Raw genomic sequence first — 23,682 nt, 5'->3', positions numbered from 1 at the left:
TGTGGCACCCCAAACGCAGACGGTCGTCACCGTCAGGTCCCTGCGGGTGGCATCCCATGCCTGGGCAGTTGTCACCTCTGTGTCCCCACACTTGGCACCCGAGGCTGCCACCGCCCCAAAGCCCCTGCACGTGTCACCCCGGGCCAGCCGTCACCGCGATGTCCCCGCGGTGCTGCGGGGTGACAGGGACCCCACGGCCAGACCTCCTGCTCTCACAGCAGGGAGAAAATGACCTATGGAAGAGGCAGGAGCGGGGCCAGGAGCGGAACCTTCCACCCGTCACCTTTTCCAGTCATCTCCTTTTTGCCCCCAACCTTGGTCACATTTTTCACCTCTGTTTCTCACTTGGACGTTGATTGATCGCAGCTCCTGCGCCAGGGCAGGTCCCCATCGTGCCACGTCCCCATGGCACCCGTGTCCCTGTGACATCCCTGCGCTCAGGCAAGGAACGCTCCCAGCCCCGGGCACATCCCCGCTCCCAAATCCCGCTGTCCACCTGCCCTGGGCTGGGCTGTCCCGTGGGTCACTGGGAGATGGGGGATCAGTGTCCCCTGTGCCCGGGTGGCATCTCTGGAGGTGGGGACGGTGGCACGGGGAGGCCGCCAAGGCTCCTGCTCCGCACATTTGGAGGTGCTGTGGTGGGAGGGAAGGGTCTGGGGGCCGGAGGAAGGCGATTCCCAGAGCTGGAACAAGGTGGGAGAGAGAAAAGGGGAACAGTCGGCACCTCCCAGCTTCTCACCGGACACCAAGGATGCCTCAGAGCGATGGGGAAACTGAGGCACAGCTGGACAGGCTCCAGATGTGCCTCTCGTCTTGGCACTGTCACAAGAACCCCAAAAATCTTGGAATAGGATTCCTGCTGCTCCAAACAACTGCTTCTCTAAGCCCCCGCTCGCCTCCTGCAGTCGCAGGACACGTGCTCAGCCTCATCCAATTCACCGCTGCCGGGAATTTTGGGGCTGCTCCAACCCCCGTGTGCGGAGCCTCCATCGGCCCCGGAGCATCGGCAGGACCCGGCTCCCAGAGCCCAGCGCTGCCTCCCGACCGCGCTGCCGCTGCAGCCGCCCTTGGGTTTAACCAGCTGGGGTCCCCTTTAAGCTATTTTTTAGTTGGCAGAAATTTCCCTCTCTGGCAGTGGAAAAACGCCACGGCCACGCTCCGGAGAGGGGATTTCAGGGAGGAGCAAATCCCGATGCTGTGGGGTCTCAGCTCCCAAGGCAGGGTCGTTCCCCCCGCGGAGTCGTGGCTTGGGGGTGGATTTTCCCAACTCCGCTAAAATTCCCTCCTCCCCTGGAGCTCGGGATGGGGCTGGGGCACAGGGATCTGTCTCCAGGGTCTGATACTGCGCTTGAGATCCCAGCACTCCAAGGGGGAAGTGCTGATAATAACAAGTGGCTTTTTGGGAGAAACAACCTCCAAAAAAGCAAAGCCTGATTAAAAATCTCCTCCCTTTTTCTTTAACAGATCAATTTGCTCCTCGATGTTAACGAAGTTCCCTCCCAATTAATTCTCCAGAGGCCCTGGGGTGGAAACTCATTAATTTGACACCACCCGAATCCCAGCAGGAATAACAGGGCCAATTTCTGGGCTTTTCCCCTCAAATCCCCAGCGGAGCTCCCTGTGCAGCCACAGGGAAGTGTTGGAGCCTCCTTCCCCAGGGATGGGGCCGCCGGTGATCCCGGCTCCCGCTCCCCGGGGATGGGGGTGGGCGGGCGGCGCAGGGCGGGCGGGAGGAAAATGAAGCGGTTTAATTGCATTTAAAAACCCTGACTGGGTTTTTGTTCATCAGGGATCCCCGCTGGAGCTTTCCCGGAGCTCAGCTCAGCCGCACTGCTCTTCCTCACGGGATGAAGGCTGGGATGAGCCGTGCTGGCTCTGCCCCACCGTCCCTGTGCTGAATTCCCTCGCTGATTTTATGGGAGAAGCTCTGGAGTTTCCTCAGAGCTCAGTCCTAAAACGATGGGGGGGAGGCCAGAGATTCCAGTTAAAATCCCAGCCCCGGCCGCTGGGATGTTGGGAATGTTCCTCTCCACAATTCCCCCTTTATCTCACCCGGGGCTCGGGCCAGCCTTGCCAGCGGGTCAGTGCCATCCCTCCCCTCTGTCCCTTTGTCCCTCTGGAGACAGCAGCATTTTCCCAACACTCCCAGGTGTTTTCCTAATTAGCTGATCCCACTAATGAGGCAGGAGAAGCTCGATCCAGGCCTGGTGTTCTGTGGTTCATTTGCAGTTTCAGAGCGATCTCACTGTCAAGGGCCCCTGCTCTGGGTTCACATCCCAACATCAACATCCTCATTTCTTTCAGGAATTTGAGGGGATGGAAAGGAAAAGGACTGAAGTGGCTCTGGCACAGGGATAAGACTGATTAATGTGAGCTTTAATTAATCTGCTCCTTGTTTATCCCTCCCGTGGCAGAGCTGAGGGGCTCCCCCCTGCCCCCCTCCCAGCCAAGGCTCCTGGGCTCCTTCCTGCCCTGAGGGATGGGATGGGGATGGGGATGGGAATGGGAATGGGATGGGAATGGGAATGGGAATGGGAATGGGAATGGGAATGGGAATGGGAATGGGAATAGGAATGGGAATGGGATGGGATTGGGGTTGGGATGGGATTTGGGTTGGGATGGGAATGGGAATGGGAATGGGATTGGGATGGGAATGGGAATGGGAATGGGAATGGGAATGGGAATGGGATGGGAATGGGATGGGAATGGGAATGGGATGGGAATGGGAATGGGATTGGGATGGGAATGGGAATGGGATTGGGATTGGGAATGGGAATGGGATTGGGAATGGGAATGGGGATGGGAATGGGATGGGAATGGGAATGGGATGGGAATGGGATTGGGAATGGGAATGGGATGGGAATGGGATGGGAATGGGAATGGGATGGGAATGGGAATGGGAATGGGATTGGGATGGGAATGGGATTGGGATGGGAATGGGAATGGGATGGGAATGGGAATGGGAATGGGAATGGGAATGGGATTGGGATGGGAATGGGATTGGGATGGGAATGGGATGGGAATGGGATTGGGATGGGAATGGGATGGGATTGGGATGGGAATGGGATTGGGATGGGAATGGGAATGGGAATGGCAATGGGAATGGGATTGGGATGGGAATGGGAATGGGATGGGAATGGGAATGGGATAGAATTGGGATGAAGATGAAGTAGGAATGGCAGGAGGACGAACATTGGGATGGGATGGGGATGGAGTGGAGGGAGATGGGGATGAGAGTGGGATAAAATGAGGATGAGGATTGGGATGACACAGGGACAGGGATAGAGATGGGATGAGGATGGGGACAGGGCTGGAAATGGGATGGGATGAAATGGGGATGAGGATGGGATAGGGTTCCCTCACAGGAGTGGGAGGGATGGGATTGGGATGGGATTGGAGATGGGATGGGGATGTCCCAAAGCCATGGGAAAGCTGACAGGGATGAGGAAACCTCATGGACAGTACAAACCTGTGCTGGGTGCTCTCAAATCCCTCAGGACAGCCCCAGGGAGCTCCTGCCAGCCTGAGGGGGCTGGGATGGGCATTGGCACCACAGCGTCCTCCGGACACTCCCCCGGGCACCGGGAGTGATGGACCTGAGCGCCCCGGGGGTGTCGTTGTGACATTTTAAAGTCGCTGGCACCGAGCTCTCAGAGGCGCTGGAGGCATCAATCTCCCGGGGCCGGGCTGTCAGGTGGGTATTTAGCGAAATGTTTCCTAAATGAACGCTTGATGGGAGAAGAGGGATGGCTGCGATGTTCCGAGCCACAAGGTTATCCCGGCCCGCTGGAAAGCCGGGAAGGGCAGCGGGGAGAGCCTCGGGGGAGGGGTCAGGAGCCTCCTCCCAGCCTGGCCGGGACTGTTCCACACTCAGAGCAAATCCCACCCGAAACGGGGAAACACCGGGCACAGCTCCAGGCAGCTGCTGTGGGCGGGGAGGGAAGGGGGAACGGGAAAAACTCGGAGAGCTCTGCTGAGTTTGGGTTCTGAAGGGGGGAAGAATTCTGCCAGGAAAGGAGGCAAGAATTCTGCTTAGAGGGAATTTTCTTTGTGGAAAAATGGCAAAAATTGATATTGAGATGAGGCTGTTCTTAGCACCCCTCCAAGGGGATGCAGCCCAGGATGCTGAGCCCAGGTGATTCCGCTTGCTCCCGCCAGGAGATGGAGCAGGAAACAACTCCCGGAGATCTCAGTCAAAGGCCCATTAACAGCATCAGAACCGATGTTCTGGACCGCACAGCCCGCCCAGGGAGGAGCGTCAGAGCACGGAGAGGGATCTGGCGTTTGCCAAAGGGGAAGGTGGTGGCTCCTGGAGGGAATTTTGCCTCCGGAGCACCGGGCCTGGCTCTGCTCCCATCCTGCTGCTGGTGCAGAGCCCATGGAGGCCCTCCAGGATGCCGTGACCTGTTGCAGTGGGATGTCCTGTGCTGCCAGGATCCGGTGGTACCCAGTGCCAGGGTGGCCAGAAAGGGGCAGCAGGCACATCCCTGCAAGGCGGTGACAATGCCCAGTGTCCCTGTGGCCGAGCAGAAGGTGATGGCAGTGGCACTCCATCATTCCTGCTCTGGATCTGAGCCCAGGGCCGGGATGGCAGCACCCCCCTGCCTGGTCCTGCATCCCACCATGATCCCACATCCACCACACCTCACCCAAAACCCCACACTTGGCTCCAGGGATTCACCCTCTGCTCGCTGGGAGCTGGAGCAGCTCCACATCCATTTGATTCCACAGCATCCATGTATTATCCCTTCCCGGGGCTGAGTGGGCAGCTCCGGTCCCAGCCAGGGGTTCCGGCTCTGCAGCTGTGGCTTCCCTGCACAATAAATCCCTGATTAACCCGGCAAAACACGCCGAGCTTGCCAGGTCTCCGTGGGGAGCGGGGTGGCCCTGGGCGCCCATCCCCATCGAGACTGCCACTCCCCTCCCTTCTCCCTCTTAAATTCATTTCCCTCCCCATGGATGATGGATGATGGATGGATGGATGGATGGATGGATGATGGATGATGGATGGATGATGGATGGATGGATGATGGATGATGGATGATGGATGGATGATGGATGATGGATGGATGGATGGATGATGGATGGATGATGGATGATGGATGGAGGGATAGATGGATGGATGATGGATGGATGATGGATGGATGGATGATGGATGGATGATGGATGGATGGATGATGGATGGATGATGGATGGATGATGGATGGATGGATGGATGGATGGATGGATGGATGGATGGATGATGGATGGATGGATGATGGATGGATGATGGATGGATGGATGGATGATGGATGGATGGATGATGGATGGATGGATGATGGATGGATGGATGATGGATGGATGATGGATGGATGATGGATGGATGGATGGATGGATGGATGGATGATGGATGGATGGATGATGGATGGATGGATGGATGGATGGATGACGGATGGATGGATGGAGACAGTCGCTGGCCACCGTCAGCCAAGGGGGAATGAGGTCCCCATGTCCTCAAGGCACCGTCTGAAGGGAGCAGGATCCAGCTGGCTGTCACCTCCAGGTTTCTCCTCCTCACCTTCCCAGACCTGAGGGTGCCCTGAGCAGCCCGGGATGCCCGGGGGCAGGGCTGGGGTGTCTCATGGGCTGCTCCCCCAGTTCCCACCCTGATGTGGGTGGGCAGAGGGTGACCCTGCAGAGCCACAACCCTGGGGTGCCCTGGTCCCCCCAGCTCCAGCCTGTCCTTGTGGTGGCCCTGTGTCCTCGTGCTCCCACCCTTCCCTCATGCTCCCACCCCCCGCATGTGCAGGAGCCCCCCAGCCCTTTGCCAGGTCCCCACAGTGACCCCATCCCTTGTCCCCCAAGGTCCCCATGGCTGGGCAGCACCCCGGGATGCAGGAGCACAGAGGGAGGGATGGAGCAGCAGCCCGTGGTGGTGGGGAGGCCACACCAGCAGCCCCTGGGCTGCACAGGCCATGCCTGCCTCAGTTTTCCCACTCACCCTCTCTGCCCATTCCAAACTCTTTTCCTGAAGGAGCTGCTGGCCAAAGCTGTGCACGTTTTGGGCGGGCTCTGAACCAGCATCCTGACACCCCTCCAGACTTGCCACCCACAGGTCACCCTGTGTCCTCTCTGTCCCTTTCATCCCTAGCTCTCAACATTTTATTCTATTTCTGAGAGTATTTAAAAGTAAAATTTTTGGAAGTTTAGGAGTGAAATAATGTGAGTTGAGGAGACTTTGGGAGCCCCAGAGTGAGGAACTGCTGCCAAAGCACTCAGGTGCTGCCTGGGATTGGCCAAATCCCCAATTTCTTTCCTCAGGAGCCCGTGGCTGAGGAAGGGGCTGGGAGAGGTGCATGGCAAAGGATTTTTGATGCTTTCTTTTCCTTGAGCAAAGGCAGCTCACACCAACCCACACCCACCGCTCCTGTTGAGTTCAGTTTGCTAAAAGGGGAAAAAATCGGGGTGAAACTTCCTTTGACAGGAGAGAAACGGTCTGGGATGTGCCAGGGAGGGCGGGCAGGGAGATGGCACCAGGCTGGGAGTGAGAGAAGTAACGCTGGGGGTGTGCAGAACTCTGAGTGTGCAAGGCTGGGAGTGTGCAAGGCTGGGAGTGTGCAGTGCTTTGTGCAGAGCCCCTGGGAGCAGCAGGGATCCCTCTGCCAGAGGTGGGTCTGTGCTGGATCCATCCCTGGCTTCACCTGGTGTATCTTCAGTGCATCCATCCCAGCCATCCATCCCTCCAGATCCCAGCCCATCCATCCCAGCCCATCCATCCCAGCCCATCCATCCCAGCCCATCCATCCCAGCCCATCCATCCCTGCACATCCACCCCCTGTGCATTCCCACTTTCTCCCCCTGCCCTGCTGCCCTGTGCTGGGAAAAGCTCTCCTGATGGATTTCAGGATGCAGGTGGTGCAGGTGACACACCAGTTGAATTCCTGTCGCTGGAGGCCGCGTGGGAAATCAGGTCACCCTCCACATCCCTCGCCGGCTGCTTTCAGCCTCCCCAGAATTCCCGTGGGTATCCCACTGGCATCCCTCTGCCAAAAGAAACCCCCTCCCACCCCCCTCTGCTTAAAAAAACAAAAACCGGAAAACATCCCGCAGCCCGCCCGCGGGGACGAGCTCCGGTGGAAGCTGCGGTGAATCCCCCGGGATTTTGCTGCCGGGGAGCGCATGAGAAGCGAATCCATCGCCGGGAACAGCCCCGGGGGTCGCGGCTCGCTGGGCTGGGCCGGTTTCATCCGTGATTAATTATAAAATTGAGGTCAATGCAGCACATCCTTTATTTATTCCAGGCAGGACGGGATCGGGAAGCATCAGGGACGGCAAACAAGGGGCTCAGCCCCTCTGGGCACCCCAAACCTCTCTTCCCTCAAGGAGGGATGAGAAGAGCCCCGAGGGAACCGGGACAGGGGGACCCTGGAGCCCTCCCGGTCCCACGGGAGCTGCCGGAGGGATCCCAGCACTGCAGCTGTGCTTCCCATTAATCCCGGCACCGCCAACTGCGGCAGCTGGGCTCGGAGCAGTTTTTCCCAAAGAAAAATCAGCAAAGAAGCCTCAGCTCCCCTCTTAGTGCTGTGAATTTTTATTAAAACAGGAGAAAACAGTTATTCCTTCGGAGTACAACAGTCCAGGGAATGGGAAAGCGGCTGTGCCAGGCCACAGCCATCCGAACCGCAGCCACGTGCGGGGAATCGATCCCAGGGCTTCAATAAACAGGACTGGGATGGGATTTACTCCACGCCAAGCCCCGGGCTGAGCCTCTGCTGTGGCTGTGGGGCAGGTGAGGAATTGGGGGTCCTGAGGGGATGTGAGGGATCCCCGGGGCAGCACCGGCTCTGCTGGAGGGTAAACGCAGCTGGAAGAGGATTCCAGCTGAAAGGTGCACAGGATTTGGGATGGAGACAGGAAGGGGAGGTCAGGGCATCCCTGTTTCCCCCGCGGGGGGGGTCAGGGCAAAGGCACCCGCGATGGGACAGGCAGGAGCAGGCAGCCCCGGGCCCAGCCCGGCATTCCTGGGGGGCTCCGAGGGGCTGGGATGCCCCGGGACCCAGGGAAAGCCCAGCCCGGAGCCCCTGGATCCCCCCAGCCTGAAGCTGCCCAGGTTGGTCACAGTTTGCAGGAACAGTAAGGTTTCATTTGGTTGGCACTAGCTGTTCTCCCGCTCCCTGTTCCCAGCAGGGAGGAGGAGGAGGAGGAGGAGCCCTTCCTCCCACCTCCTGTTCCCAGGGAAGCTGCCCAGGATTCCCCCCAGCCCCAGGTCCCTGTCCTCCCGCTCCCTGCTCCTCTCCCACCCCAGCGGGCGCTGGGAGAGCCAGCACGACGTTCCTGATTTACAGCACTCCACTGGAACATGCTCGGGATCCTAATGGAGCTCCCGGCACCGCCGCCTGACGGGGCTCCGGGAGCCCAGCAGCGCATCCAGGGCCGGCACCTGGAGCTCCAGACCGGCACAGGGGGCTCCAGAGCCGGCAGGAGAAGGCAATCCAGGGGGGTGATAACACCTCCCAGCACAGGGAGACCCTCGGGCACACTCCTCTGTTGGCTGCCAGGGTGGGAAGGCACGGCCACAGCCCCGACCCCGGCTCCAGGGAAAAGCCTGGAGCCCCTGGAGGGCCGAGCCTGGAAGCAATGCTAGAAAAATAAGGAAAAAAAGCTGGAAACCCAAGGAAAACAAAGTGTCAGGAGGAGGATGAGCGGCTGCTAAGCTAGAGAACATCACACAGTCCGTGGGCAGCCAGCCCCGAGTCCGTGGGTGTGCAGAGAGGCTGGAGCAGCCGGCGGGGTCTGGGGTGATCCCTCTGGGAGCCCCCGGCCCGGGACAGGCCCCGGCTGGGCCGAGCCCTTGGGAAGCAGCAGCGGTGCGGAGCAGTTGTTTCCTAGAGCTCCTCGAAGAAGGCCACACGGGACTTGGTGCTCTGCAGGGTGAGCTGGAAGAGAGCAGAGTGGGATCAGGGGGTACCCCAACCTCCCACAGGGCACCCCCAGGAGGGAGCTGCTGCCTGAATCCCTCCGAAAATGCCAGGGAATGTCGAAGCCCAGGGGTTGCGGAAGCCGGGGTCGTGCAGCCCCCACCACAGCAAGCACAGCCCGAGGGAAAGCGGGGGCAGAGACTCCATCAGGGTCACTGGCAGGGCTGAGGCTTCCAGGATGTGGAATACGTGGGAAACTGGATCCAAGGAGCCCGTCCTGGGACCTCTGACAAGGATGTGCAGGGGGTCTTGGGAAGCTGCAGGAGAAACACCTCAGTGAGCTGAGGGAGAACTCAGCACTCCGACAGCCACCGGACACGTGTCCCCTCTGTCACCAAATGTCCTCTCCAGGCTCACATCCAACCCCATCCCACCACATGTGATCCATGCAGCCACCCTGGGATCTCACCTCATCCCACCCCGCTCCATCCGCTGTGCCAGAGGACAGAGCTGGAGAGCCCTCACTCCCAGGACTGTCCTTGCAGGCTCTGCAGGACTCGGAAACCCTTGGAAAGCTTTCCACAGCCATCCCAAAAACAATTCCCTACGGAGCAGCCGTGAGCCCATTTGCTAACGGGCCAAAGAAGATAAAAGAAATCCTCAGTGGCAGGGAAGAAATCCCAGGATTTACAGACAAGCACTCAGTGGAGTGCAGCGGGAGAAGTGCCACCTTCCAGCCAGCTGCTGGATCACCAGGAGTTGCCAAAGCAGCCGGCTAATTGCCAGGGCTTCGTTTCAGCTGGATTAAGCATGGTGCCTTCTGCTGGGAATGCCGGTTTTGCTGAAACAGGAATCCTGGGATCACCCTACAGTGAGCTAAGCCCCTCAACGGAGCTGTCAGGCACTTCTCCCCCTCCCTGCTTCTCCCCCATGGCTTTTCCTCAGTAATTCCTTCACAGCTCTAATGGAAGTCAGAAAAAAATCTGTATTGCAGAGGAAATTTCTGCAAGGGCTTAATAATCTTTCTTGGCAGCAGCTCCCAGGCCAGGGCTGGCTCTCCTCCTCCTCAGCATCCCCCTGGCTGCTCCAGTGTCCCCTCCTGAGCTGCCTGGAAGGTGGGTGAGGTGGGACAGGGATTCTGTGTGCTACAGGCAGCGTTCTTCCTCTCCAAGGCTGGAGAGGGGGAATAAAAGGAGCAGAGAGCCCCAGGCTGCTGCCACACTCACTGCTGGGGCCATCTGACACCGTTCCTGAGTGTGCCAGTGCCTAAAGGGGTCCAAAACAGCTGGAGAAAACACCTGGGACAAAACCTGGAGCAACAGGGTAAGGGGGAATGGCTACGGGATATTGGGCAGGAATTGTTCCCTGGCAGGGTGGGCAGGCCCTGGCACAGGGTGCCCAGAGCAGCTGGGGCTGCCCCTGGATCCCTGGCAGTGCCCAAGGCCAGGCTGGACATTGGGGCTTGGAGCAGCCTGGGACAGTGGGAGGTGTCCCTGCCATGGCAGGGGTGGCACTGGATGGGTTTTAAGGTCTCTTCCAATGGGGACCAGGACCAGGATTGGGGCTGCCCAGCAGCTCCAGGCAGCTGCCCCCTCACATCCGACTGCAGCCAGGCACTGGAATCACCCCAGAGGAAATCAGGGCTTCTCTTCAGTGCACCCTGACTCTCCACTGCCTGTGCAGGTAGGGCTGTCCTTGCTCCCACTGGGAGCACCACACAGACAAATCCCGAGGGATGTGCTGGGGGAAGATGGGAAGAGCCGAGGGGAGCTCCAGGACTGTCCTGACCCATCCCAGCGGGAGCCTTGGGGGCTGCGGGAGCGCTGGGCACGGGGAGCTCTCTACAGGGAAATCCCACTTCCTCAACTGGATTTCCTTTCTTTTCTGCACTGGGATGTGAGATCAAACAGGAGAGCACCACCCTGTGCTGGCCTCTCCATCATCTGTTGGGGGGAAAGCCTCAAACACCTCCAAGAACTCTCCGCAGTCTCCGCATCCCCTTTTCCTGGCCAGGCAAGGAGAAATAAATATCCCTCCCCGTAGCGTAACGCTGTGCAGGGTGATTAAGAGGGAGTTACATCCTCGTCAGTGCGGAGAAAAGGAAAAAAAAATTGATTTACAAGCAGTATTATGATAATCTCCTTCCTGCAGGAGGGGAGGGTGGGCTCCCGATGCTCTACCAGAGCCATCAAGGAAAATTTAGAGGGAGAGAGAGGCAGTGCAATTAAGCGGCCTGAGCTCAAATGAATCAAGATCTGAGGAAGGGAGAGAGGGAAGAGTCCTGCTCCCTGCATCGGGGCTCCTCTGAGCCTGCTGCTACCCAGGGCTGCCGGACTGATTTGATTTAGGAAACACAAACAAACCAAAGCAACCCAATAAGTGGCTGGCAGGCACAGGCGGTTTGGAGCAGGTAACCCAATAACTGCAGGCACAGCACTGCTGGGGCTGGGCAAACCCAATCCAGGGAAATCCCCAAGGTTCCTGCAAGCCCCTGGAGCCGGGGCCATCACCATGCACCAGGGAGGGGAAAGGGCTGCAACTCACACCAAGCTGCCCCCAAGCCTCCCCCAGCAGGGAGAGGTTTAGGATGTCTCATTTCCTTGCTGTTTCCTTGTTTATGCTGCAGCATGGCCAGGCTGCAGGAGATGGGGACCCTCACCCTGTGCTATGCCAAGATGTTTTCCTGCTGCTGGGAAGATCTACAGCCCTTGCTAATCATCATCCAGTGCTCCACACTAAATCCCCTTTATTCCCCACTCGCTGCCCTGGTGCCTTTCTCCATCCCTGCCCACTCCCCAGGCCCACTGGCCAGGTGGACCTTTCAATTCCCACTGTTACTTTTGAACCCAAACCCTATTTTCCTGTGATTCTTCCCATTTCCCTCCCCGCTCCTCTCTCACTCCCACGCTGCCGTTTATTCTCTCCTGAGCACAACTGTCCCCCAGCCCCCGACGCTTTGATGAGCCCATTTGAAAGGAGAAGATGACGCTCCATGTGAAGGAAACGCTTTTCAAAGGCTGCCACAGAAATAGCTGATAGGCCTGACGTTTCCTACTTTCCTCTTGTTCCTTGTAAACAAGGGAAAGAGGCTGCCGTGTCCCAGTTTAACTGCCTGGGAGTTTCACTTCCCAGCTCCGAGGAGAACCGGGAAGAAAATGAACCTGGAAGGGATGTGGTCTGTCACATGTGGGGTGTGTGGGCAACATCCACGTGGGATGGGCCTCCATCTCCTCCTGCACTTTGAAAAGGTGTTCCCAGAGCTGCTCTGCCCACTGGGTACCTCCTGGCTCCCAGGTGCCAGGCTGAGCAAGAAGCTGGCAGCCTCACTCATCTGTTCCAACCTCACAGCTCCCAGGGAAATGGGAAACGCCGGTGCTGCTGCTCCTGGGAAGTCCCTCGCTGGTGGTGTGCCTGTTCTGCCTTCCCTGTGCAGCTGGAGTTGGGTTATACAGCCTTAAGAGCACCTCATCCCTGTCCCAGGATCCACAGGGCAGGATGGCAGCTCAGCCTGCTCTGTCCCACCCAGGCTCCTTCCTTTTGTCCTTCCCAGAGCATTCCTTGTGCTGGTCCTTTCTCTCTGCAAGGGGCACATCCTCCCTTTCTCAACAAACCACTAGAGCAAAACAGACCTATTCCAGGGAATCTGCAATTCCAGAAGGGGAGAGATGAGGAGGGGAGTCCCCAGGAAGTGACAGGGACCCCACAGGAACTGTGAAATCCTCAAGGGACAGTGAATCAGTCAGTGTCAGTGATCCCTAGCACGCTGCTCGCCCGGTGCAGGTGGAAAATAGAGGAGGTGTCTGCCCCAGCGCCAGCCTCCCAAAATCCTTCCACCTGTCCAGATGATGAAGGAGCCTCCTGACATTTGGGGGTGGCACATCCTGTCTGCCTGATGAGACATTCAGGCAGCAGTGCCATCACCAGCCACCAGTGTCCTCACAAGGACAGACCACAGCCTGTCCCAAAGGTGGTAGGAGGGAAGACAAGGCTGCAGAAGTTCCCCTGGCTCTGCCCCACTCACCCTTCTGTGCTTCCAGCTGGGAACTGTTCATTGCCTAAATCCAAAGGGGACCTTAAAATTCATCCCAGTCCACCCCCTGCCACAGTCAGGGGCACCTGCCACTATCCATGGGTCCTCCAAGCCCTCTCCAACCTGGCCTTGGACACTTCCAGGGATCCAGGGCAGCCCCAGCTGCTCTGGGCACCCTGTGCCAGGGCCTGCCCACCCTGCCAGGGAACGATTCCTGCCCAATATCATATCCATATCTATCTATATCTATCTATATCTATCTATATCTCTATGTCTATATCATCTATATCTATATCTATATCTATATATATCTTTCCCAATATCTCACTCTGGCAGTGGGAAGCCATTCCCTGTGTCCTGTCCCTCCATGCCTTTTCCCAAGTCCCTCTCCAGCTCTCATTTAGGTACTGGGAGGGGCTCTGACATCTCCCTGGAGCCTTCTCCAGCCTGAACACCCTCAGCTCAGACCTCAAAGCATCTCCACAATGATCATTATCCAAGCCAAGGGCAAACACTGCACCACGTCCAGGATCAGAGCCAGCAGGATCTGCATGGTCCCTGTGGGCCTCACAAGTGATCTCCTGGGATTGAGCTCAAGCCCTGGAGAAGCTGCTCTCAGCCACGTGAGAGCCTGGCAGGAGAGGCCAAGGCTGCCTGTGGAAGGACCAGAGGCTCAACGACAAAGCTGCTTGTCTGGGAACAGGCGTGGAGATTTGCTCCTTGCCTGGATACTTCAAAGGGCTTAAATCCCAGTAAATAAGCATGACTGTGCAAGAAGAAAGCAACTGGAATCAAAGACCTGATTGTGTTTTAGCAGCCTGTCCTAGGAGCTTTCCTGCAGCAGAAGAGATGAGGAAGAAGTGAGTTTTTCACCCTCTACCACAGCCTAAGTGACAAACCCTCCTGAATCAGAGCCAGCTGGAGCCACAACACCAGCCCACGGCAGGGAGCTACAGAGAAGGGAGAGCAGCTTCCAGATGAGGTGTCTGTGCTGTGCCCACAGAGCTCATAAAAAGGGATTAGCATGTTAACCACGTAATTAAACATGAAAAACTTAGCAGGCGCCTTCAAAGGCAGGCACCAAACCCCAGAGGTCACACTGCAGCGCTCGCTGTGCAGCTGCTTTAATTATGGGGGCTCCTCCTGGGCACTGGAGCGCTCCCAGCTGCTGCAAGAGTCTTCCCACAAACTGCCAGGGCTCCATTTCACCTCCTTGTGCTGGAGATTTCCACAAGTGGATGGATTTCACCCCAAATTTACCTGCCATGGAGCTCTTCAAGCCAGGTGGGATTGGTTTCATCCATGGCCAGTCTGTCTGGAGACATCCAACACCTCCCCCAAGGTGGCCCAGATCTGCAGCGTCATCCCTTTTAGCCTCTTCCCCATGGAAGTGCTTAACAATGACTTTTGCTTTTGGGGAACACCTGCAGCTCCCCAGAGATGGCACAAACCCCAAGCTCCAGGGATTTACAGCCCCTGGAATGGCTGGTGCAGTCAAGAGCAGCACAGCCCTGTGCTAAGTTCTCCTGGGTAAAACAACCTCCTGCCTCTGCTCCCAAGCTCCAGAAGTTTCCCAAGCTCCAGTCTCCCAAGAGCTCTGGGAAATTGCTCAATCTTTTCCAAAAGCATTTCCCACCAGCTCTGTCATCCGTTAGTGTGGTATCCCAGTACTTCTCTGAGTGCCACCAACTCCAAGCTCCTGAAAGCCTGTGGCTGTGCAAGAACCTCGCCCCAGGGCAGAGCAGGAAAGCTTCCCCAAACTCACCTCCCAGAGGAGGTGAGCTCAGCATATACAGCCTGTGGATCGAGGGCAAATCCTTGGAGGAAAGCAGGTTCCAGGAATAAGAGATGTGGCATTTACAGGGCAGGACCCTGCGGGCAGGAGGAGGTGAGGGACAGGCAGAGGCAGTGCAGGGAGAAGGACAACTCCTGTCCCCAGGTGTGCTGGTGACTTTCCCCTGGCACAAGAGCCACCTGCAGACACCAGCTGTCCTCAATTCTCTGCTTTACCTTCCTGGGATGCTTCTCAAACAGGCAGAGCATCCTCGTGCTGCTCCGCTCCGAGACGGAGCTGTGCATTTTTAGCCTGTTTTGACAGTGTTGGCAGCACTGATGGGGTTTGGCTGTTTGTTTGGGGTATTTTTTTCTACATCCCAAATTGCTTTCTGCAACAAACAAGGGGGGAAGGTGCTGGTATACTTCATTAAAGGAATCTTCAAAGGCTGCCCTGCACCTTCGATAGATTCCCAACCACCGGTGCAAAAACAGGCGCGCTGAATTATTTAAGTGCCTCTACCTGAACTCCTCCTCTGAGGTTGCCTACTCAACTTCTGCCAAGAACGAAGCTTCCCAGAATGAAGGGAGGATCAGGTGTAGGAACAAATGCAGGGAGGCTGGGAGTGCTCCTGAGGGTGGGAGAGCCGGGCTGGACAGGTGACCACGGTCCCGCTGGAGCGCAGGCAAGCTCATGCACGGGTTAGTGCCACAGCCAGATCCCAGCACCCCCACGCAGAGTACCTTGGAATAACCTACTTGGAATTCTCAAATGCAGATAGGTCTTCTGCCCTGGGCTTGAGGCTAAACCAGCAAAATAAAACGAACAACAAATAATAATAATAATCCTCGTGTGTGTGATACAAGGGCAGGTGATTTTGGGGATCTTAGGGCTTGCCTGGAGCAATCAGCAGCTCCTGGGTGAGGCAGAGGGTTGGTGCCATTGAAGTATTGCTGGGCTGATATCCCATTCCCAGTGCCCTGTGTTTCCTTGCCTTCACCGGCAAAGACAAAAGCCCTGCTGACCTCCCTGAGAACAGCAGGCTGTAATTTCCCTCTGATGTCTCCACTAACAGTCTATTATTTGGGAACCTTTGCTCCTTGTTGAGATGCGGCACTGGGCAGCCCCTGCTGCCTTCGGAAGGGAGGGGACAGCACAAGACTCCATCTTCAAAGGGAGGCAAGTGATGGCACCGTGACAAGCCCTGACAGACATGGAAATGATGGCCCAGCCACCCTCTTTAAGGAAGACAAATGGGACCATCAGATCTCTACGAACTCCTCTCTGTCAGAAGTGAAAATTTAGCAGTTTCTGTTTAAACCAAGAACTTGGAACGCAGAGACAAATCCTACCAAAACCTACTGGGAGCAGAAACGCCTCCAGATTCTACAATGACAAAAGGGGTTGTGAAGATTTTTATTTTCTCTGCTCTAGTGTGACAGGAACCTGAATAGCTCCAGGCCAGCACGGGGAAACTGGTGAGTGAGCCCCGCTAGATTCATTTCCCTGCCCCAATTCAGTGATCACAAACTCCCAGCCATGAAAGTCAGCAAGAACTGATATTTCCAAATCCTTTCAGACATAACTCTTAGCTGGGAGTAGTAAAGAGAGCAGGATTTGTTTTTCAAGCCTGCAGTTGTTACCACAGCCTGCATCCCATGCCGTACACATTTCTGAATCCTTCCCGAGGACAGCTGCTAGCGGAAAACCAGCCAGGAAAAAGCCTTTGCAGGGAAAAAAGCCTTTGCAGGTGAGTGGGGCTGACCACCACCATCCAAATCCATCGAGGATGTGCCCCCAGCCCCTCATTACAGAGCCCAGCACTGAGGCAAAGGGAACAGATGGGGTGTAGAAATAAAGAAGCGGTTTTGTTGTGAGATTTCAGGTGAGCCCCGGGCCAGCAGACCCAGGCAGCCTCAATTTTTGGGTGAAGTTCCTCGTGTCAGCCCCATTTCAGGAGGCAGGCGGCTCCAGGGAGCAGAGGTCTCACACCCCCTGCCAGCAAAGGCTTTGCTGTTAGTGACTGAAGCTGCACTACGGGTTTCTCTAGAGAGATTAAAAGAGAGCAAGAGCTTTTGGCTTTTTCCACCGAGAGCTCCCAAGCCAGGAGTATTTCTGCCCTCATTATTCACCAGCCAAGCTCAGTGCTCGCAGGGAACGGCTGCAATAGGCAGGGAGGGCTTTTCCTGTTCACTAGGGATGCAGAGTCCCTCCAACAACATCCTTGTACAGTTTCTAAGGTTCAGCAAGACCTTCAGCCCTGGAGACCTTCACATCCCTTCCCACAGCACTGGAGAGACCAGGCTGGGAAAGGACACCAGGTCCACCAAAAGCTGGAATTCTCTGACCAAAGCTAAGCAGCTGGGGAAGAAAGCCTAGATCCAACAATTTTATTACCAAAAGCAGGGAGACTTTAGGGTGCTTTTTAAAGAGTTTCATCAAGGGAGATACAAACTGGGACCCTCTGATACCTTTTTAATAGTGTTGTGCTTGCTGTTTCCCCGGCTGGAGTTCTCATTGTGCAAAATATCCAGAGCTGTCTCTCTCTCCTTGAGCTTCAGGGCCTCAATTTCTGTCTTCAGTTCGTTGAGCTGCTCCTGCAGGTGCTTGCTCTTCTCCATGTACTCCACCCTAACACACACACAGAACAGCCCAGGGTTAGCACTGACCAGCTGCATGTGCTGATGTGACACCTGATAACAGAATTATAACAGAAACAGCTCTTCTTCATTATTTTTAGCATGTGGAACTGATAGTATCAGTTTATAGCACACAGTGAGCTACTCAGAGTAATCATTTGTTCCTTATTGAAGGGGGCCCAAACAGCCAACCCAGCAATAAAAGTGTAAGTTACATTATTATACAAAATTAAACCCAAGCTGGGTGGTATTTTAAGTCTCCCAATTTGCAAGTGAAGCTGAAAGACGTTTACACCACACAGTGGTTTAAGCAGCTACTCAGGAGAGCTCTACACCCCTGCACCCCTTCCCAAACCTGCTCCACAACCCAAATACACAATTTTTTCCATGAGGAAGGACCCTGATGTACTGACTTGTCACGTTTTAGAGGGATTTAGCTGGTAAACTGTGTGGGAGCAAGTGCTGTCCCCAAAATATCGGGTATCTTGTAGACACAGAGCATCCCTGGAAGAAAGTCTCCCCCCCTCCCCCCAAAAAAAAGAAAGAAGGAAAAAACCAACCCCCAAAGCCAGCTATTCCCAGGACTCATCCTGAACTGCCTTCCACAATGAAAAATCAACTGGAAAAATCACCCCATGAGTTTTGTACCTGTGATTAACCCCCTGAGGCAGGTCAGAGGGCCAGCAGGGTAATAGGAATCCTTTCCAGTGCCAAAATTTGTAGAGGTTTATCCCAGCACCCGAGATAGAAAGAGAACAGCCCCAGAGAAGACAGGAAAAGCATCCTATTGCTTTCAGCATTTGGCAGAGGCAGCTCTCCCTGCTCAGGAGAGCAGGATGACCTAGATAGCAACCTGGGTACAGAACCGGGAATTATCCTGTTATTTTCAGCTTCTATCTTCTTCCTTCTGGCTTTGGGGAAAGTTTTTAAAAGTTCTTAATCTCCTGTCTCTAGGTCTGTGATTTCATAGATGGGATAGGGCACCGAGCAGAGGCAAACCAAAGCACCCTCTGGGATCCAGGGGTGTGTCACTCCAGCCTGGGGAAGTTTTGGACGACAGAGCCATTGTGGCTTTGATCTATGACCCAATCGATGAACAAAGCACATCTTTACTACAGAGATTAAAATCTGATCTGCTTTGATTTCTGCTCAATTGGTAATTTCAATGGCTACACTTACACCCTCAGGAAAACACAAGATCAAAGCTCATAATCACATCCAAACTTGCTGGCAAACACTTTTTTATCCAGGAACGTGACACAAATTCCAAGGAAAAGGGGTTAAAGCCCTAGTGCAGGACCTTAACACACCCTGGCTATCAGCACATTCCCTGGACACCTCCAGCTCAGGCCTCCAGCACTCAGCCTGCTGTTAACTCTTTCCAACACCGTGGGCAATTCCAGCCTGAGCAGGAGCCAGGAATCCCACAGAGAGAGGAACTCCTTGGAGCAGGGCCCTGAGCTCACCTGTGAGCAGGTGGCAGGGACAGGTCTGTGACACCAGATCCCACCAGGGAAAGGCTCAGCCAGGACAAGCACAGAATTGTTCAGTTTGGAAAAGCCTTCTGAGGTTACCAAGTCCAGCCATTGCCCAGCACTGCCAAGGCCACCACTACCCCAATGTCCCCAAGTGCCACATCCACAGGGCTGCTAAACCCCTTCAGGGATGGGAACCCACCTTGCCCTGGGCAGCTGTGCCAGGGCTGGACAGCTCTTTCCATGAATGTTCTCTGGTATCAACCCTGAGCCTCCCCTGGCCCAGCCTGAGGCCGTTCCCTCTCCTCCTGTCCCTGTTCCCTGGGAGCAGAGCCCGACCCTCCCCGGCTGTCCCCTCCTGGCAGGGAGTTGTGCAGAGCCACAAGGGCCCCCTGGGCCTCCTTTGCTCCAGGCTGAGCCCCTTTCCCAGCTCCCTCAGCCGCTCCTGGGGCTCCAGCCCCTTCCCCAGCTCCGTTCCCTGCCCTGGACACGCTGCAGCCCCTGCAGGTCTCTCTTGTCAGGAGGGTCCCAAAAGTGACCCCCAGATTTGAGGTGAGTCACAGGGGACGGGCCCTGCCCTGCTCCTGCTGCCACCCCAGGGCTGCCACAGCCCCGCTGCCCTTGGCCTTCCTGGCCACACCTGGCTCATGTCCAGCACAAATCCCAGCCCAGCCCGGACTGGACGCGTGCCACGTACTTCTCCTTCTCGATTTCCATGGACAGCCTCTTCATGTCTGTATCCTTGAAGTCGAAGGAGAGGCTCTCGCTGATGAGGTTGAAGCTTGGCAGGTCAGTGGGCAGTGCTGTGGTACTCGAGTTCATGGACTGCCGAAGAGAGAGTACAAATTAATCACTCTGAGCCACGCAAGTGTCACTACAGCGAATGTTCTGCAATGCTGACATAAAATCAGAGCAACACTTGAGACCAGAGTCCTGAGCACCAGATCAGCCTGGAGACCCCCTTCCTCCATTCACAATTTGCTCCTCAATTCAAAGCCATTGCTCCTCCAGGACTCTTTGCAGCCCTAAAGAGGAGACAAAACAACACCTACCTTCAAAACCTATTGACAAAACTTGGTAAAATCAAGGCTTTATCACTGCTGTGTCCCTTTAAGTTGGACAGAAGCTGCCTTTTGGGAGCCATCTCTCCGCTATTTAACATTCAATCAGGTTTATAAAGTTCAAGCTGTGAGCAGGGACAATGTAAGACCCCGTGTGACAGCAGAGTGCTGCATTCCACAGCTCCCCAAAGCCTGAGTAAAGACCAATGTGACCCCAGGGATGCCATTCCAGCAAGGTCCATGGAGATGCACTGGTATATTATCTCCTCAGTAATTTACAGCTCCAAAGGTTTAGAAACCACTTCTAGATTCAGCTGGAAATGGAGATAACACAGCAAATGACTCCTGAAACACCTGAGCAAGGATTTGGGACTTTCTGCCTCCTGCAAAATGCTTTGCTATCCCCCAGTGACACACACCGCCAGGCCCTCAGATGTTATCTTCTCCTAAAAAATGACCCTTCTTCCTCTCAGTCAAAAATTCTGTCACACCTCTAACAAATGGGCTCATTAGGAGGAGAGGAAAAGCCTGCTGGAGTCATGGCTCTACTCCTGCAGCACACGGGATGAGGTGGCAAACAGGGCACACGTCAAGGGTGCCACAGCGGCATCAGATGGGGCTGAGTCACAACTGCTGCCAGCCCTGCTCTGGGATATGAGAAATCCAGCCCAGCATCCCAAAAACCCCCCACCTCCCTCCTGGATGCTGGATTTCCTTACAGGAATCCCTTCTTGCTTTAAAGGATTCCTGTAAGGAAAACAACGTGCCCAAATCTAGAAATGCACTGCTGGGTACCTGATCTAACCAACAAGAGTTTGAGCTTCCACTGGCTCTTTCTTTCCCTCATTTCTCCTATTTGGGATACTCCAGGCACTGTTTTCAGTTAGCTCCTCTTCAGCAAGACCTGCAAACACCGGGTTGACAGATTTACTCTGCACAATAACCTGCCTCTTCCCTCACCACCAGCCTGGAATTCACAAACAGCCAGGGCTCCTTCCCAGCTCGGACAAATCTGAGAGGGACAACATTTCATCGACCGGCGAAGCTGGAACACAAACACCTCGTACATGCATAAACAAGGGGTACCTCAAACTGCACCTGGCCTGGCTGGAGCCTTCCAGGTGAGTTAAGACCCACACGACAAGGAAACCCAACTCCTTCCTCCCCCTTTGCTGCCAGCACGGAACAAAGCTGCATTAATTCTGGAGCAGGCGCTGGAAGGGACAGCTCAGTACCTAAATTCCAGTCTCGAAGGAAAGGGGAGAGGTCTGCCAAAGCACTTAACTGATTTAAATACTTGCATCCCATTGACATTCAAGTCCCTTCCCTGTAAGGCACAAAGGCATTCCCAAAGCCCTTCCCATGTGAGGTTCTCCCATCCCTCCAAGCCAGCCTGCTGGCCTTCAAACAACCTTTAGCTTGTTTTTTTTCAGAACAAGCTTTGTTGGGTTTTGTTTTTAAAAACTCCCAACAGCAGCAGTAACACTTGAGCAGGAATTCCAGTTGCTGCAGCCATTAAGGCCTGAGCCAATTTATCAGGGTTGCTACAGCCACTACTTCCTTCTCATGCCTCGGCACTGCTCTGCCATGGAGCAAGGGAAAAATCGGTGGAGAAGTCAGAGAGCAGCAGGAGTGAGGAAAAGTATGGAAAAAGCAAAGAGTGAGAAGGTACAGGGCTCTCAAAGGCATGGGCTTGGTATCTGGAGCAAAGCATTTAACAGAATCATGGAATGTTTGGGTGGGAAGGGACCTTAAAGCTCATCCAGTGCCACCCCTGCCATGGCAGGGACACCTCCCACTGTCCCAGGCTGCTCCAGCCCCAATGTCCAGCCTGGCCTTGGGCACTGCCAGGGATCCAGGGGCAGCCCCAGCTGCTCTGGGCACCCTGTGCCAGGGCCTGCCCACACTCACAGGGAACAATTCCTGCCCAATATCCCATCCATCCCTGCCCTCTGGCAGTGGGAGCCATTCTCTGTGTCCTGTCCCTCCATCCCTTGTCCCCAGTCCCTCTCCAGCTCTCCTGGAGCCCCTTTAGGCCCTGGAAGGGGCTCTGAGGTGTCCCTGGAGCTTCTCCTCTCCAGGTGAGCACCCCCAGCTCTCCCAGCCTGGCTCCAGAGCAGAGGGGCTCCCTCCAGCAGCTCCAGATCCTTCCTGTGCTGGGATCCCAGATCTGGAGGCAGCTCTGCAGGTGGGGTCTCACCTGAGGAGGGCAGAGGGGCAGAATTCCTGTTGCACATTCCCTGCCATTTGCAGTAATCCTGGGCAGCTCTTGCAGCAGCTGCTGTTATTTCTAATCCAGGGCCACGGGGTGATAAAAGGGACAGGGAGCTTTTTCCATATGTGCTTCCTCACCTGGAACAAACTGCACAGCCCTGTTCCTGCATCACAGCAATTTCCTGCCGTTAACAGAGGCAAGCACCAGGCTGGCAGCAGTCATCCCTTGGATCCCTCTGGAATACAGAGAGAGACAGAGGGACCCGGAGGGAGGACAGAGCAGGTCAGGAGGTTTCCCCTGCAGAGAAAACTCCTCCTGGTGCTGCCACTGCCTTTATTTTGCTGCTCAGGAATTTGGGCAAGCCCAAACCAGTCACTTACAGCTCCCACAGGATCAGAGAGGAGGTGATTGACTTTATCTGGCACCTGAAGGGCACTGAGGGAGGCAAAGAGCTGCGGACAGGTCCGTAAGGAATGAGTTGTTCTCCAAGCCCTGACAGCCTGAGACTCAGATCCACATCTCACTTCTCTAGCAGTGACATCATAAAAGCAGCCTGGGCTTCAAGGACTAAAAAGACAATGAAATAATCTTTAAAGAACCAGGACTGGAGACTGGAAAGTTGAAAAATATATGTATTTAACTGTTTCTTTTGCCTTTTCTGCAGCACAGAGTTAGGTCAGAGACTGGACTCCATCTCTTAAGGGACTTTTTCAACCTAAATGATTCTACATCCATCCACTCCCTCTTTCCTCTCTTGCCCTTGTGATGTCCTGCTGAGCTCCCAGTGTCAGGCGACAACACAGCACAAGTCTGGGACCATGGAAAAGAACAAGCCCAATGTTACACCCTCATTCAGGAAGAGAAAAGCTGGAATCCTGCACCTTTCATCAGAGCTGAGGAACTCAAGTCTCCCAAAAACAGCTTTCAGGGTTTTTTTTCCCATGTGCTGGCAATCCATGGAAGTGTAACAGAGGATGGAAGAGCCCAGCAAAGTGTTTTCACCTGGACATGAACATTCCAGTCACACCAGCCTCCTCCTGACCTTGGGAAACAGCAGCCTCCATGGTGTGACCATGTCTGTGCAGCACAGCCCTCATCCCAGGGCAGGGAGAAGGGCAGGAGGAGCAGCAGCTGCCTGAGGGGACCCTGCCACCGAAATGGGGAGGAAAAAAGCATTTCCCTTCCCACCAGGAACTGGTAACTGTGTTCAGAAGGCCAGGGCTGTTTGGGGAAGGCAGAGGACACAGCCCCACGTGCCTGGAAGTGGCAGCTCTGCCTCCATGCAGATGCAGCTGGAGGGGTGGAGCAGAGCTCCACACAATTCCACAACATTCCCCTAATGAAGCTCTCATTCCTCAGGAACAGAGAGCACAACCACCCAGCTGCTCCCCTGCACAGGGATTTCAGTACAAGGGCTTCGAGCTGGGGCTCTGCTGCTTTCACTAAGGATGGACATGGCAACACGAGGGAATATGGATGTGGAAGAGCTGCCCAAATTCCACACTGGCTGCTGTAGCCACGCAGTAGAGTTCCAGTGAGGACACATGTCTCCCTGCACACAAGTTAAGGCCAGAATTAAGGAGCTGGTGCA

At 55.4% G+C, this 23,682-nt stretch overlaps 1 protein-coding gene across 6 annotated transcripts in view; it reads right to left on the bottom strand.

Annotated features, from left to right (window-relative positions):
• Positions 1-7,547: 7,547 nt before the first annotated feature.
• The window catches only part of NF2 (NF2, moesin-ezrin-radixin like (MERLIN) tumor suppressor), a 46,138-nt gene continuing 30,003 nt past the window's right edge, over positions 7,548-23,682 (bottom strand). For 3 of the 6 annotated variants that reach the window (XM_086856599.1, XM_086856602.1, XM_023937747.2), the window contains 3 exons: positions 19,513-19,640; positions 17,173-17,332; positions 7,548-8,915 (listed from right to left, as the gene is read on the bottom strand). In XM_086856599.1, coding sequence (XP_086712725.1) covers positions 8,865-8,915; positions 17,173-17,332; positions 19,513-19,640 — 339 coding nt within the window. In that variant the 3' untranslated portion in view covers positions 7,548-8,864. Of the gene's footprint in view, positions 8,916-15,444; positions 15,505-17,172; positions 17,333-19,512; positions 19,641-23,682 lie in introns of all 6 variants that reach the window. The other 3 variants (XM_086856600.1, XM_023937748.2, XM_086856601.1) reach the window with 2 other exon arrangements.

The sequence above is a fragment of the Cyanistes caeruleus genome, chromosome 18 (genome assembly GCF_971803275.1).
Source record: "Cyanistes caeruleus chromosome 18, bCyaCae1.hap1.1, whole genome shotgun sequence".
In the NCBI taxonomy this organism is placed as follows: Eukaryota; Metazoa; Chordata; class Aves; order Passeriformes; family Paridae; genus Cyanistes; species Cyanistes caeruleus.
Note: the sequence above shows the minus strand (reverse complement) of the source record. Positions and strands in the feature narration are given on the sequence as shown.